The 13,881-nt window shown below is 43.0% G+C and overlaps 1 protein-coding gene across 4 annotated transcripts in view; it reads left to right on the top strand.

The window, feature by feature from the left end:
* Positions 1 to 160: 160 nt before the first annotated feature.
* Positions 161 to 13,881, top strand: part of LOC112674120 (activity dependent neuroprotector homeobox) — a 34,920-nt gene continuing 21,199 nt past the window's right edge. The window contains exons 1-2 of one of the 4 annotated variants that reach the window (XM_049100635.1): positions 161 to 848; positions 2,945 to 3,118. In XM_049100635.1, coding sequence (XP_048956592.1) covers positions 2,952 to 3,118 — 167 coding nt within the window. In that variant the 5' untranslated portion in view covers positions 161 to 848; positions 2,945 to 2,951. Of the gene's footprint in view, positions 849 to 1,571; positions 3,119 to 4,495; positions 4,568 to 13,881 lie in introns of those variants that run through there. The other 3 variants (XM_025470411.3, XM_025470410.3, XM_035705374.2) reach the window with 3 other exon arrangements.

Below are 13,881 nucleotides of genomic sequence, written 5' to 3'. Positions count from 1 at the left end.
ACCCTCCCTCCCAAAAAGTTAGGTGCAAGCCCAGGTGGGAGTGAGAGAGTGGTCCCTGGGGGACAAGGGGGGAAGGGGTGCTGTCCCCCACTGCCCCCCCCCCACTTAGCTGGACAATGAGTCCTCTTATGCTAATGAGGTATTTACGTCACTTCCGCTCTTTCTCGGCCGCCATTTTGGCTAGGGCAGGTTCGGGGACTCGCTCCGAGGCGCTTGTATTGTCTGCTGAGGGGAGACGCGGGATCAGCCCCCTCCCCCGCCCGTTGCCGCCGCCGCCTCCGCCGGCCCGGTCTCCCCTCCGCCGCCCGCCGGGATCCATGAGCTGAACTCCCGCCCCCCCCCCCCGGCCGCCGCCATCTTGTGCCCCCTCCCCCTCCCGCGGGCAGCGCTAAGGGGGATTTTGGCGTCTCCTCAGACACAGCTCCCTCTCTCGGTCCCCGCTGCTGAGGAGCGAGAGGAGCGCGGCCGCCGCCGCCCGCCCGCCCGCGCCGGTGAAGCCGCCTCTCCCACACCCTCCGTCTCCTCCCTCCGCCCCTCCTTTGTCTGCACCGCTCGACGACGCTGCCGCCGCCGCCCGCGCGGGGACTGGAGGGAGCCGCTCGCGCCGCCGCCGCCGCCCGCCGCTCTGCTGCGCCCGCCGCGCCCCCCGGCAGCAGCCGCGGCCGCGGCGCGAGCCGGAGCCCGCCGAGCCAGCGCGCGACGAGGCCCCGGGCGCGCCCTCGCCGCCGCCGCCGCCGCCGCCACCACCGCCACCGCCGTGCCGCCGCCATCCGCCCGCCGCCGCCGCCGCCGCCGCCGCCCGGCCCCCGAGCACGCCGGCCCCGCGCGCGCCTCGAGGCCGAGTCAAGGTAAGCCCGCGGCCGCCGCGCGCCCACCCCGCGGCCCGGCCCCGGCCCCGGCCCCGCTCCCGCTCCGCGCTCCCCGCTCCCGCTCCCGGCCCCGGCCCCGGCCCCGGCCCCGGCCCCGCGGGCGCATTGTTGCGCCGACTGCCTGCGCTCCGGCCACACACGCTCCTTTGCACGCTCCGGTGCTGACGGAGCGCCCGCCCCGCCGCGGACCGCTACCCGGGCTCCGCTCCGGGGGCCAGGCGCCTCCTCCTGCAGCCCGACCCCCCTCCCCGCCCCGCGAGCCCGCCGAGGCCGGCAGCCAGCCCGGCCCCGGAGCCTGTGCCGCTGATGGCATCTCCCTCCACCCCGCCCCCAGCGAGCGCCGAGCTGCTCCCATCCCTGGAACTGAGCCCTTCCTCCCGCAAGGAGCCCCCCACGCACACCCCCGGTGCCTGGGACGAGCCCGCCGCCACCTCTGCCCACCCTCGGCTGGGGGAGGGGGGACACTGGGGGGCGGGGAGCGTGCATGGCACGGAGTGGAAAGTCTTTGCCTCCGCCGTGCAGCCCTTCCTCCCCAGCACGCCAGCTCCCCTCCTGTCCTAGCCACGGAGTCCACCACCACCCCCTTTCCCCAGGCGCAGCTGCCTGGTCAGCACGACCTCTTAGGAACATTCTGAGCCCCAACTTTGCAATGAGACGGTTAAAAAAAAAAAAGGAAATCCAGAAAGCTGCGAAAAGATTTTTTTTTTTTTTTTTTTAATGCAATGAATGGGGAGGAGTTCTTTGAGCACCCTTTTATTCACCTCTCTTTCCTCTGGGCTGCCTGCCTGCCCTCCCCTCCCCCTCAACCTGGATGCCTGTCTGCTGGAAAAGGCGCGATTGCTTCTCTTCCTCTTCTGCCCAAGATCAGGCGCTAAGGTCTAATATCCTTTTTAGCCACACATGGACCCACACTAAGTCTTCTTGATGTTCTTGCATTCACCAATTCCTCTGGGCAGTTCTTGCTATAACCCCATTTCTCAGACAAAGGCTTAGGAGGGAAAAAGAACCAAACTGTTTCCTGTGTTTGCCATTTTAATGCTGTCCATCCCCACACACCCAATTCCTATTCCTGATGCTTCTCGTACCAGTGTCTTGAACCTTCAAAATGAAAACAAAAACAAAAACAAAAAACAGAAATCTCCTGAGTGGCTTGATACAGTTTCTTTATAAATCTGCATTGTTGCTTCTGGTTTATGGCCATGAAGAAAATACCAGCCCCCACCCAAAATGCACCGCAGCCAAGTCGGCTAAAGGCGATGAGTGTTGGAGTCAGTAGGGGGCGCATTCCCTGCACTGGGTAAGGCTGCAGAGGGGGGAAGGGCCCCAGAGCTAGAACAGGATGTGCTTCACAGCGCCTTCTACAGACCATGGGAAAATGGACCCAGCAAGACACACTCTCGCACTCTTAGTTGGTGAGCTGACAGCAACATGGCGAAGGATTAAGGGAGTCAAGAGCGGTGATTTTATTTCTTTTAAAGAACCCACCCTGCATTTTAAAAGTTCTCTCTTTTTACTTTTTCAAAACTTGACCCTCAGACAATCCACATTTGTTCTTGGCACATCATTGGTACACAGATTTTCTATTCTCTGGAATTATGGAATTCTTCCACCTTAAGCTTTGAATGAGTCACCATGTCTTTCCAAGGTCAGATGGTAAAGGGGAAAGTGTAAAACCTGAGAGTAATGCATTGGTTTGGGGGTATTGCTGATTGCCTCCTTTCTTCATGGCCCAAATCTTTCCAACTCTTTGAGAGTTAAAAATCATTCTTGAAGGATGTTGTTAGAATGTTAGTGGGGTAGTAATTCTCATAAGCATGTAGATGGGTGTCATGATTTGCAAAGCCTTGTTGGTAAACATCAAACCCGTGTTGAATTCTTCATTGTCAAACTCAACAGAGTTGATTGTAAAATTTTGTTGCCTTCCAACTTTGGACTTGTAATTGCCGCCATTCATTATCTCAGTAGCCAACCACCAACCACCTTTGCAAAAGTGTTGACACCGGTCTTCTGTGAGCACCCACCTTCTTAGGGTGTGTTGATTTCTATAGATTTTACTCCTCTTGTTATTTCCATAGGTGTGAGATGCACAATGCGAAACCTAGGCCCCAGCTTTTGCACCATGATGCACAGGGTTGTACTTTTTGTACTGAACTGATAGGTGGCCTAGTGGTTATGCCCTGTACTACCATTTTGAGGATCTGGACTCCGTTCCTGCCTTGCTCTTTGGACCACATTGTCAATTCACACCGGTGGGTATATTCATTTTGGAGGGTGGGAACTGCAGCAACAGGGAAGCCAGAGACTTCTTCCTCCTTGGTCACCACCAAAGCCAACACTTCCAAAATTTCAGCCTAGCCACATTCCTCAAGGAACCGGTTAGAGCTGGTTGCAGTCGAGGGTTCTGAACAGAGAAATGACATAGTAGCTTGTTTAAGAGAAAATTTTGAAGTTGCTAATGCTGTTTTAATCATTTGCATTCTGCACTCTTGTGTATAAAGTATGTTAAGTTCTTGATTATTGTTATCTTGATGACCCAGGCTCAAGAGTTGCTATAGTTTCTATAAACCTTACAGATTCTCTGATCAGAACAGGCCCTTCCATGAACCTGTCCTTGTTACCAATGATTGTCAGTGGTTGTTGATAATCAAAGGTACTTTTAAGACTTTGTTGCAAGTATGTTACATAGACAGACCAAGATAAGTTTATGGGGAAACTTATGAATGGGTGTATTCTTTGATACATAGTTAACCAGTTGGTGCTTAAGAGTTTTCATGGGACATTTGCTGCCAAGTAACCTTTTGGTGAGTGAAAAGGAAGGAGGCAGCTTGGTTCAGTTATTCCATTGGAGACTTAACTATATTGCTTTCGCAATATTTTAGTAGCCACAAGAATCAGATATTAAATCTAATGGTGATATTTATAATTTTTAAATACTGATCAGTATTTGTTAAACAGATATAATTTTGACCTGTACTTGGTCTTTGATAGATAGTTATATGAGTTTTTAAAGGAGTAGTTTGAAAACCACTTCTTATTTGAGGGTATGTTTGAGGTGAGGTTTGTGAAGGTGCTTTTATTTGACTTGGCAAATTACACATAAGATGCAGTGTTAACTGATATCCTTAGTGGTAATAGCCATTCTCCTCCTACGGGAAAACTTGCTATGAGCTCTTAGAAAGCATGTATTCTGCAGTTTTTCAAGGTTTCCTGGTTTGAGCATTCTAAATTAAATTTATAAATAAATAAATAATAAATAGTAAGGCTATTGGGCTTGAAGGCTGGAATTTAGGTAAACTGAGGGTTTGTTAAAAGTACAGGTTGGGGGAAGGGAGCCTCAATTAAGCGGAAGGTGGGAATGGGTATTCTGTTTAATTGAGCTTTAGGTAGAAATTCCTTCTTTACTTAGCCTTTGTTGAAATTTCCTAAAGTTACCATATTAGAGGCTACTGTACATTGAACTAAGCCTTTGATTTTGATTTTTATAGTCTCTGTTTAGAAAATCTAGGAGATTGGGCTTTGAATCTCTAAAAGACCTCTGGCCCTGCCTATCCTGGAAGTCATTGGTTGTAAACATACCCACTGTGAATTTGTTTTGCTTAAATTTCTCTTTTTTTTCCTTAAACCAGAGTGCAGGAAAAGTTCTAATACTATTTATATTAAAAATAAAACGTCACCATGTTGAACAGATTAAGTGTCAAGTAAGTTCTCAATTATTGTTATTTTGATGACCCAATCTCAAAAGTTGCTAAACTTTTAAAAACCTTAAAGATTCTCTGATCAGAACAGGCCTTTTCCTAAACATGTAGTTGCTACCAGATAACCAGCTAATAGGCTTTTACCAAGTAAAAATGATTTTTGCTTCTTGTTACAACATATATGCACACGTTTATTTAATTACTCCAATTTGATTAAATAAGGTGCACTATTTGTTAAATTGTTGGCTTTCCTGGTAACTGTTCACAGAATTTGAAAAACGTCTACTCAACACAATTTTTAGTATTTTGAAACTTTAAATATTCAGCAGTCTTTTGGTTGATTGCATTTATGATGTTGTGCACATGCTGGCTACATGTTTAATGATGGAAATTAAAGAAGATAGAGCTGATCAGTTACAAAGGCTCAAATAGGGATCAGTACTTGAGTAGAGAGAGAGAAAAGAAAAAATTCACAATTTCAGTACTATTTTTGTCTTTTGGGAACTATAACAAAATTGCATAAGTTGTAATAGGCCTTGGCAGGTTGATTTCGTCAATTGGTGTGAGTGTGTATATACCCAAAATACAACTCGTTTCTTTTAGAGTTGGAAATAACTGTCATATTATCAAATACAAAATCCGAGCATTAGAGATATAATTGGGAAACCGTACATTTAACTACAGAAAAAGATGTTGGGATTAGACATTATAATTTTTGGAAAAATAATCTATTAAAATCATAGTGAGATTAATTTAGGTGAAAGTACCCAAAAGGAAATTTTTATAAGAATAGAAGCTAATTTGTAGTTTACACCAACATGCCCGATACTATTGTGTAGTAATCTGCGTGTTCATCCTGGACTTCCAAGGGGCTTATCGTTAGATTCACAGAGCTTGAGGTGTTTCTAGCATCATGCAGACTTTTAGTTTTGTAAGAGCTTGTGTCATTAGGTCTGGAACAAATGTCGTATTTTGCTGATGTGCATCACTGTCAGTTATGTATTTTATGTTGATAGTTTGAAAACTTGGCATTTGAAATTGGTGAGAACCAAACCCCCACCCACACTAACTGAATTGATACTTTGAATGTAGAAACTGTTTCTTGTTTACTCATTGGCACTTTCTTCTGCCCTAATGGTTGAGATACTTTACAAAAGAAGGCATCCTTGTTTTGCACAGTATGAGTGGCCATGGTTCCATCATGACTTCATGATTTTATCTTGTTCTGTTTGCCTGATCCTGTTAATTACAAAGTGAGGGGAAGGATGATTGTGCTCCTTCAGTCTCTTTCCATGTCTTAGTACTCTTCAGACCTGTGTTTTGGTTGTGACCTACCTTTGATATCTGGCAGTTAATGAGTCGGCTTAAATGAGAGTCTATATTCTGCTTCACTGAAGAAGGCTATCCTCACATATTATCAGGCTTCTCAAATTGGGATATATGTATATCAACTTGATTATGTTGTGATGCATGAGTCTATTATTAGGAAGTCACACTTCCTAATAGTGTGCCAACTATATACAGGAACTGATGTGATTTGAGGGCACACATTTCCTAATCAGTGTAAAATGTAAAGTTCTTTTCACTATTTCAGTTCTTGGTTCTCTGGTCTCCATATATGCATTCACTTGTCCTCTGCCTGTAATTCTTTCTATTTCAGACTCACAAGCTTCCTTGCTTTTATTGATGCATGGCTTAGTTCTAAGATAGCAGCTAGAGAAATAATGAAATTTCTAGAAATAAAGGTACTAAGGAAGACTGCCCTGAACATGTACTGCAGTTTAAGAGTTAAGGTTTAAGTCAAAAGCATGCACGTAATCTGTAGGAGTCTCCTGCATTGTTTGACCATCATCACTTAGAATTAAAAATAAATCCCTACACATCCTAATTCACTGTCCAGTAAGGGTATAGATTTGTAACTGAGTCACTCAGCTGTGGGTTGTTTCTGTTTATGTGTCACTTGTCATATGACTTGCTTGATGTCTTGAAGAAGGGTGAGCTGAGTGTAAAGGCCTCTTTGCTGGCCTTTAGGGTAATATTAATGGCGTGCCCATTTTATTTGCCAAGCAAGAGGTTCTCAGTTCTCAGGATTTTCCTTGTTTCACAAGTGGGGAAATCAAGGCACTGCAATGTGCTTAGTTGAAGTGAGCCACAGAATGAATGTGTCCATGCCAGGTCTGTCTTGGAACACAGGCTTTATAGGGTTCCCAAGTTTTGTTTTGTTTTTGTTTTTGTCTCATGAAGGCTCACAGGAATGCTTCATAACTGGGTAGTGCTCCTCTTTGCTTGTGTCAGTGAATATACCCAAGGATCCTATATAGGCTTGACAAAAGAGGCTGGCCATACCCCCAGCAAGAGAGTACCAGCGATAATTGTGCTGGGGGTGACTAGTTGAAGCAGCACATGTCTGGTTTGAAGTTGCCTGTACAAGGATCTAAAAAGAAAGTTTGTTTACGGTCCTGTTGCTTTTCCCAATGTTTTGGTTTAGGGCAGCCTTGTTCTTTCTCTCCTCTGAACAGTTATTTTTGCTTAGATAATTACTGGCTTTTGGCCCTTCTGCCTTTCCTTTTTTCTGAACTCCTCTGCTCCATTTCAGAATTTGTGGAAGCCTGTGCTTCCCTTAAAACTCGCACCTTTTTCTGGTGGGAACTGGCAACAATTGATAACCTGTATGAGTGGTTTCTTTTGAAATCCAGTATATCTGAAGAAACTTCACTCTAGTGAAAATATGGAAGAGTTCATTAAAATTTTAAATTGGGCATTGTCAATGTGTCAACATTTGGAATTCTTGCTCTTGTGAAAGGGTGAACTGGAACTGGGAAGTGGAACTATGCAGTCGGCTCAAAGTCCTGATTCAGTCAGGTAGGCCTAAAAACAACACCCAGAAAAACTTCTGCAGAAAGCGTAAGGGTCGAGCCACCAAGTGGCAAAGGCCTGCTACACAAATAATGCTTCTGCTACAAAGAAATCTTTGCCCTTTAGGCGGTGACTCCTAGGAGATGGCTCAGAAAAACTTGAGGTGATTCAAATAAATTATTCTGTTATTCATGAATGAGGAGAAAAGTACTTTTCCCTTACTCTGGGAAAATTATTTCTGAGTAGTTTTGATAGAGCATGAAAATTTTCTCATTAAAGAATTAAAAATAACCTACTTTTGTCTTAGGCCATTTATGTGAGCAGACCAGTGACATGGTCCTGGATTGACTATAAGTGGATGTGTCTGGATGTCTGCTTAGGCCTACTTGTGAATTGATTTCTTATGTTCACATTTCTCTTCAGCCAGGTTGTCTACCTGTATTGACAGCAATAGCGCTCAACTGTGGAGTTCTTCTGTAGGCAGCAAGGTATTGCAGTCATTCCCCATGGTGTGATCCTGCCTTGCCTGGAATTCTATTTAAAATGGAATAAATTGACGGACACTGAGGGGGGCACTTGACGGGATGAGCACTGGGTGTTATAATTGAACACCAATAGAAAATAGATTTATTATTAAAAAAAGAAAAAGAAAATGGAATAAATTGGGGCGCCTAGATGGCTCAGTGGTTGAGCATCTGCCTTTGGCTTAGGTCATGATCCTGGGGCCCTGGGATCAAGTCCCCGTTTCTCCCCTCTGCCTGTGTCTCTGCACCTCATGAATAAATAAATAAAATCTTTAAAAATAGGGCAACCCAGGTGGCTCAGCGGTTTAGCGCCCCCTTCAGTCCAGGGCGTGATCCTGGCTCCCTGCAAGGGACCCTGCTTCTCCCCCTGCCTGTCTCTGCCCCGCCCCCCATGAATAAATAAATGAAATCTTTTTTTAAAAAAATCTTTAAAAATAAATAAAATGGAGTAAATTGGGAAATTCTCCCCATCTCATACTCCCTACAGCTAGATAAAGGTATTAGAGATATTCTCAATCTTTTTTTTTTTTTTTTTTTTTTTTTTTTTTTGATAAGCTGTGAGGCATCTTTCTCCCTTTTAAATAAAATTCTTCCTGAGGGACGCCTGGGTGGCTCAGCAGTTAAGTGTCTGCCTTTGGCTCAGGGCATGATCCTGGAGTCCCAGGATCGATTCTCACATCAGGCTTCCTGCATGGAGCCTGCTTCTCCCTCTGCCTGTGTCTCTGCTTCTCTCTGTGTTCTCTCATGAATAGATAAATAAAATCTTTAAAAAAAATTTTTGTGAACTTCAATATTTCAATCAGTAGTTAGGGAGCAAACCTTCAGTTGCTCAGCTTTCATTTTGTCCTTCCAGTTCCGTCTTCTCTTCCATCCATGTATTGTGTCATAGTCTCAGCACATTCTCAAAACACCCTGAAAGCCGTTGGTTCCATTGGTGTTCTGGGTGGTCACAGTTAGGATTCTCATCTAAAATCTAAATACTCCCAAGTAACAGGATAAACCAAAACATAATAGTTTCCAGTTGTAGGCAACTAGTCTTTTAGTCTGAAAGTCTTCTTAAAAGAGAAGTGGGGGGATCCCTGGGTGGCTCAGCGGTTTAGCGCCTCCCTTCAGCCCAGGGTATTCATTGTCCTGGAGTCCCGGGATTGAGTCCCACATCAGGCTCCCTGCGTGGAGCCTGCTTCTCCCTCTGCCTGTGTCTCTGCCTCTCTCGTGTGTCTCTCATGAATAAATAAATGAAATCTTAAAAAAAAAAAGAAGTGACCCACATAGTTTTTTAAAAGATAAATAATGTAAAACCTAGATCATACCTTTATGTTTTTATGTGACTGTAAGTCACCTAGGTTTATTGTGGGTACTTGCAGATGTTTTAAATGCCACAGAGTTTGTAAAGTTAAGAATATGCTCTTTAACATGACCCTCTCACACAAATGCAAAGTATTATGTGAAAACACTATTATGTGTGTAAATGTGCATTTTGATGTATCTAGGGACAGATACATGGCAACCACATCTGATTGTCAGGAATAGTCCCACATTTTTTTTTTGTTGTTGTTGTTATTTATTTATGATAGTCACAGAGAGAGAGAGAGAGAGGCAGAGACACAGGCAGAGAGAGAAGCAGGCTCCATGCACCGGGAGCCCGATGTGGGATTCGATCCCAGGTCTCCAGGATCGCGCCCTGGGCCAAAGTCAGGCGCCAAACCGCTGCGCCACCCAGGGATCCCCTAGTCCCACATTTTTGAAAAGATATGCCACAGTGTGAGCTCATGATTTTAGAAGTGACTATTCCAGAATCTGATCTGGTTTAAGACAATAATGATAACTACTTATGTGTAACAGGCATCATCTCATTTAATCCTTCTGGCACTTGAACAGTGGAGTAGTGTCCTGTTTATACCATAAGGAAACAGACCTCCAGAGGTTGAGTAACATTTTTAGGTTCACAAAGCTAGTAAGTGGCAGAGTAAGGATTAAGTAATGATACAGATCAGCCCAACTCTCGAACCTTTTTTTTTTTTTTTTTTTTAAGATTTTTATTTGACAGAGGAAGCATAAGCAGGGGAGGGGCAAAGGAAGAGGGAGAAGCAGGCTCCCTGCTGAGCTGGGAGCCAGACGTTAAGGCTCAATCCCAGAACCCTGGGATCATACATGACCTGCGCCGAAGCAGACACACTAAACCAACTGAGCCACCCGGGCTCCCCTGGAGCTATATTCTTAATAGCTATGTCATACCATCTTTCTTTTGAGCAGAGGAAAGCTTTACTGTGTTGTCACCCTACTTGTTACCGAAATTTGAAGTTGTGAGGTAAAAATTTTACATGTGTCTGATAGGTCAGCTAAATTTTTATTTATGAAAACAATATAGTTTTACTGGGAAACAAATGTTGATGTACGCTATAGGCTTCATCCTTGAACTTCATCTTCTTTTTGCCATCACTTCAGTATCTTATTAACTTACACCTAAGGCTCTGGTGATTTTTTTTATTTTATTTTTTTTTTTTTAGACCTTTCAGATCCTGTAGGTCTGAGATGGGTGTAAGCACCCTCAGGTGATTCTGAGGGTTGCCTAGGTTTGGTATTTTACTCTGCATAGACTTCCTCTAGGCCTTTTGTAATCGATCCTGCCAAGTGGGCCAGATTAATTCTCTTAAAGCTCCATTAGAATTCTATCCTTTCTCTGCCTCAATGTCTGCCGCACCTCCTCAGAGGCTACCAGACACAGCAACAGACTCTAGTTTCACACTCAAGGCTTCTATCTCCAACCTACCTTCCCAACCCTGTCATTCATTATTACTCAGAAGTTTGACATAGCCATTCTGGACTCTCTACAGTAGTTCCTAGAACTTGCTGTCCCACCTCTGGAACTGTGCCAACAAGGTGGTTTGTTTGAGGGTGTTTTTTTGTTGTTGTTGTTTTGGTTTGGGTTTTTTTTTTTTTTTTTTTTTTTTTGGTGTTTTGTTTTGTTTGCAGTGAATGCAGGTCCTTAACTAACCTGGTGGCCCCCAGCTTAGCATCTACTTTCACCTTCTCCTGAGCTCCCCTCCTGAGAATGAATTTTCCCTCTTATGAAACGTTAGAGCATTTAATTTGTGACACACCTGACACTTGGCCTCTTTTCCTATAGATATTTATGGGGTATCATCTCTAAGTCCTTTCTAGGCAGGAGCTGTTTGTTCATTCTACATGTATTGAGTGTCTGCTCCGTGTCAGCCACACAGTAGATTCTTGATCTCTAGCAGGGGGAAGAAAAAAAACAAGAGGGATCCCTGGGTGGCGCAGCGGTTTGGCGCCTGCCTTTGGCCCAGGGCGCAATCCTGGAGACCTGGGATCAAATCCCGTGTCGGGCTCCCAGTGCATGGAGCCTGCTTCTCCCTCTGCCTGTGTCTCTGCCTCTCTCTCTCTCTCTCTCTCTCTGTGTGACTATCATAAATAAATAAAAATAAAAATAAAGTGATCTGTAAAGGCCTAATTTACAGAGACATTATTTTAAAAAAAGAAAAAAAAACAATCTTTTTTAATAGATTTTCTTTGCTTTGAATAGTGAGATGGCACCCTTGTCTTCCTACATATTTTAAGGGTTCATAAGTCCATCAGTTGAGCTCAGGAAAATCAATCTCCACTGAAAAAAAAGATTCATAGTGGTTGTAATTTATAGACATAAATAACTCTTTATCAATTATAATTTCAGGTCATACTTTTCTAAATCTGAAATCACCTGTGATGAGCATTTACAGCAAATTTTAAGTCACAATGTAACTGTAACTTTGGAGATTGATAATGTGAATGGGGATGCTTATTTCCCATTAGATTCTTGGTTTGATATTAATGAGCCACAGCACGTGAAAGAAAACAAAGTTTGCTAAATCTGAATTTTCATTATTGTGTTATCTTTGAAAAGGCTTGCTAATTTATTTTTCCTAGGACCTCTCCCTTTTTGCAGTTCTGTCCTTTTAACTGTTTGAAAGAAACTTAAGGTTATTTAAAAATTTAATACATGAATATTCTTTGGAAATCCTTTTTTGTAGTGCTACGTGCTCTAGAATCATTCCACTTTAGCAAAACTAAAAAATAGTTGAACTTATTAAAGTAACTCCAACTGGATTAAATCTATTAGTTAAGGCAGAGTGAATTGGAGCCTTTGACATTGACAGAAGTGATATATTCCTCTATTCCTAGCCTCTGGGAGTAGAGCAAATTTGCCAGGAAAGTGGGTTCTGAGATTTTTTTTTAAATAACAGTTTGGGAGCCATTAATAATGTCATTCATAGAGTCATTCATTTAATATTGTCCAAACTGGTCTGGAAATCTATAAAGGTCCTTATAAAGTTCCTATATTACATCCAGAACTTGCTCTAGAGGATCTGTCCTGTTCAAAGCAATCTTAACAGATGCTTAATATTTATAGTTTTGGCAGAGACTCATCAATGATAAATGCCTTTAATTTTCAACCCAGACTATCCTCATAAAATTATGAACAACCCAAAAAAAAAAAATTATGAACAAACCTTGTTTGGCTCCATATTTTCAGTACTGTAGCTTTAAATTTTCTAGTAACATTTTGAAAAAATATGTATATGTGTATATGTATCTATGTACATATATATGGTAAAATATACCATAAAATTTATCATTTTAATGACTTTTAAGTGTAAAGTTCTTTTTTTGTTAAATATCCTCACATTGTCATGTAACCATTACCACTATCCATCTCCAGAACTTTTTTCATCTTACAAATTTGAACTGTATATCCATTAAACACCAAGTCCCCATTCTCCTCTCCACCCAGCCCTTGGCAACCACCTTCTTCTTTCTGTCTGAATTTCGGTATCTCATATTTGTCCTTTTGTGACCAGCTTATTTCAGTTAGCATAATATCTTCAGTTTCCACTGGCCACATTTTAACATTTAATTTCATTTAATGTTAACATTTAATTTAAAGATGAAATTAATTTTAATGTATTTTTAATCTGGTACATCCAAAGTATTGTTTCAACATGTTAGTATTTTTGAAAATGTATTAATAAGATAATTTGCATTTTTTAATTCTAAGCCCTGCAAATCCCAAGTATATTTTACATGTGAAAAAAGCTTATCTCAAACGGGCAAAGGACTTGAATAGACCTTTCTCCAAAGAAGACATACAAGTGTCCAATAAGCAAATGAAAAGATACTCAGTATTACTAATCATTAGGGAAATGCACATCACACCTACAATGAAATAGTACCTCATACGTATTAAGATAGCTATTATAAAAAACATTAGCAAGTGTTGGTGAGGATGGGGAGAAATACGAAGCGTTGGCGTTGTGCACAGTTGGGTATGTAAATGGTAGAAGTGCTGTGGAAACAGAATTACCGTGTGAAGAGATTCTTGTACACCCATGTTCATAGCAGTATTCACCATAGCTAAAAGGTGAAAGCAACCCAAGTGTCCCATCATCTGCAAAATGTGTATATATGTAGCATGGAATATTATTCAGCCTTAGAATAACAGATAAGCAAAATATGGTGCATATATATTATAGAATGTTATTCAGCCTTTAAAAGGAGAATTTTTTTTAAAGATTTTATTTATTCATGAGAGACACAGAGAGAGGCAGGCTCCTATGGGGAGCCCCATGTGGGACTCGATCCCAGGACCTCGGGATCACACCGTGAGCCAAAGGCAGATGCTCAACCACTGAACCACCCAGGCGTCCCAAGAGGAGGAGAATTCTGATATAGGCTCCAACATGAATAAATCTTGAGGACACGATGCTAAGTAAAATAAGCCAGTCACAAAAAGACCAGTACTTTGTGATTTCATTTACATGAAGTACTTAGAGTAGTCAGAGTCCTGGAGACAGAATTCTGGTTGCCTAGTGCAGAAGGGAAGGGAGAAATGGGGAGTTACTGTTTAATGTAGAGAATTTCAGTTCTGCAACATGAAAAGAG

Source organism: Canis lupus, chromosome 24, assembly GCF_003254725.2.
Source record: "Canis lupus dingo isolate Sandy chromosome 24, ASM325472v2, whole genome shotgun sequence".
NCBI classification, from domain to species: Eukaryota; Metazoa; Chordata; class Mammalia; order Carnivora; family Canidae; genus Canis; species Canis lupus.
Note: the sequence above shows the minus strand (reverse complement) of the source record. Positions and strands in the feature narration are given on the sequence as shown.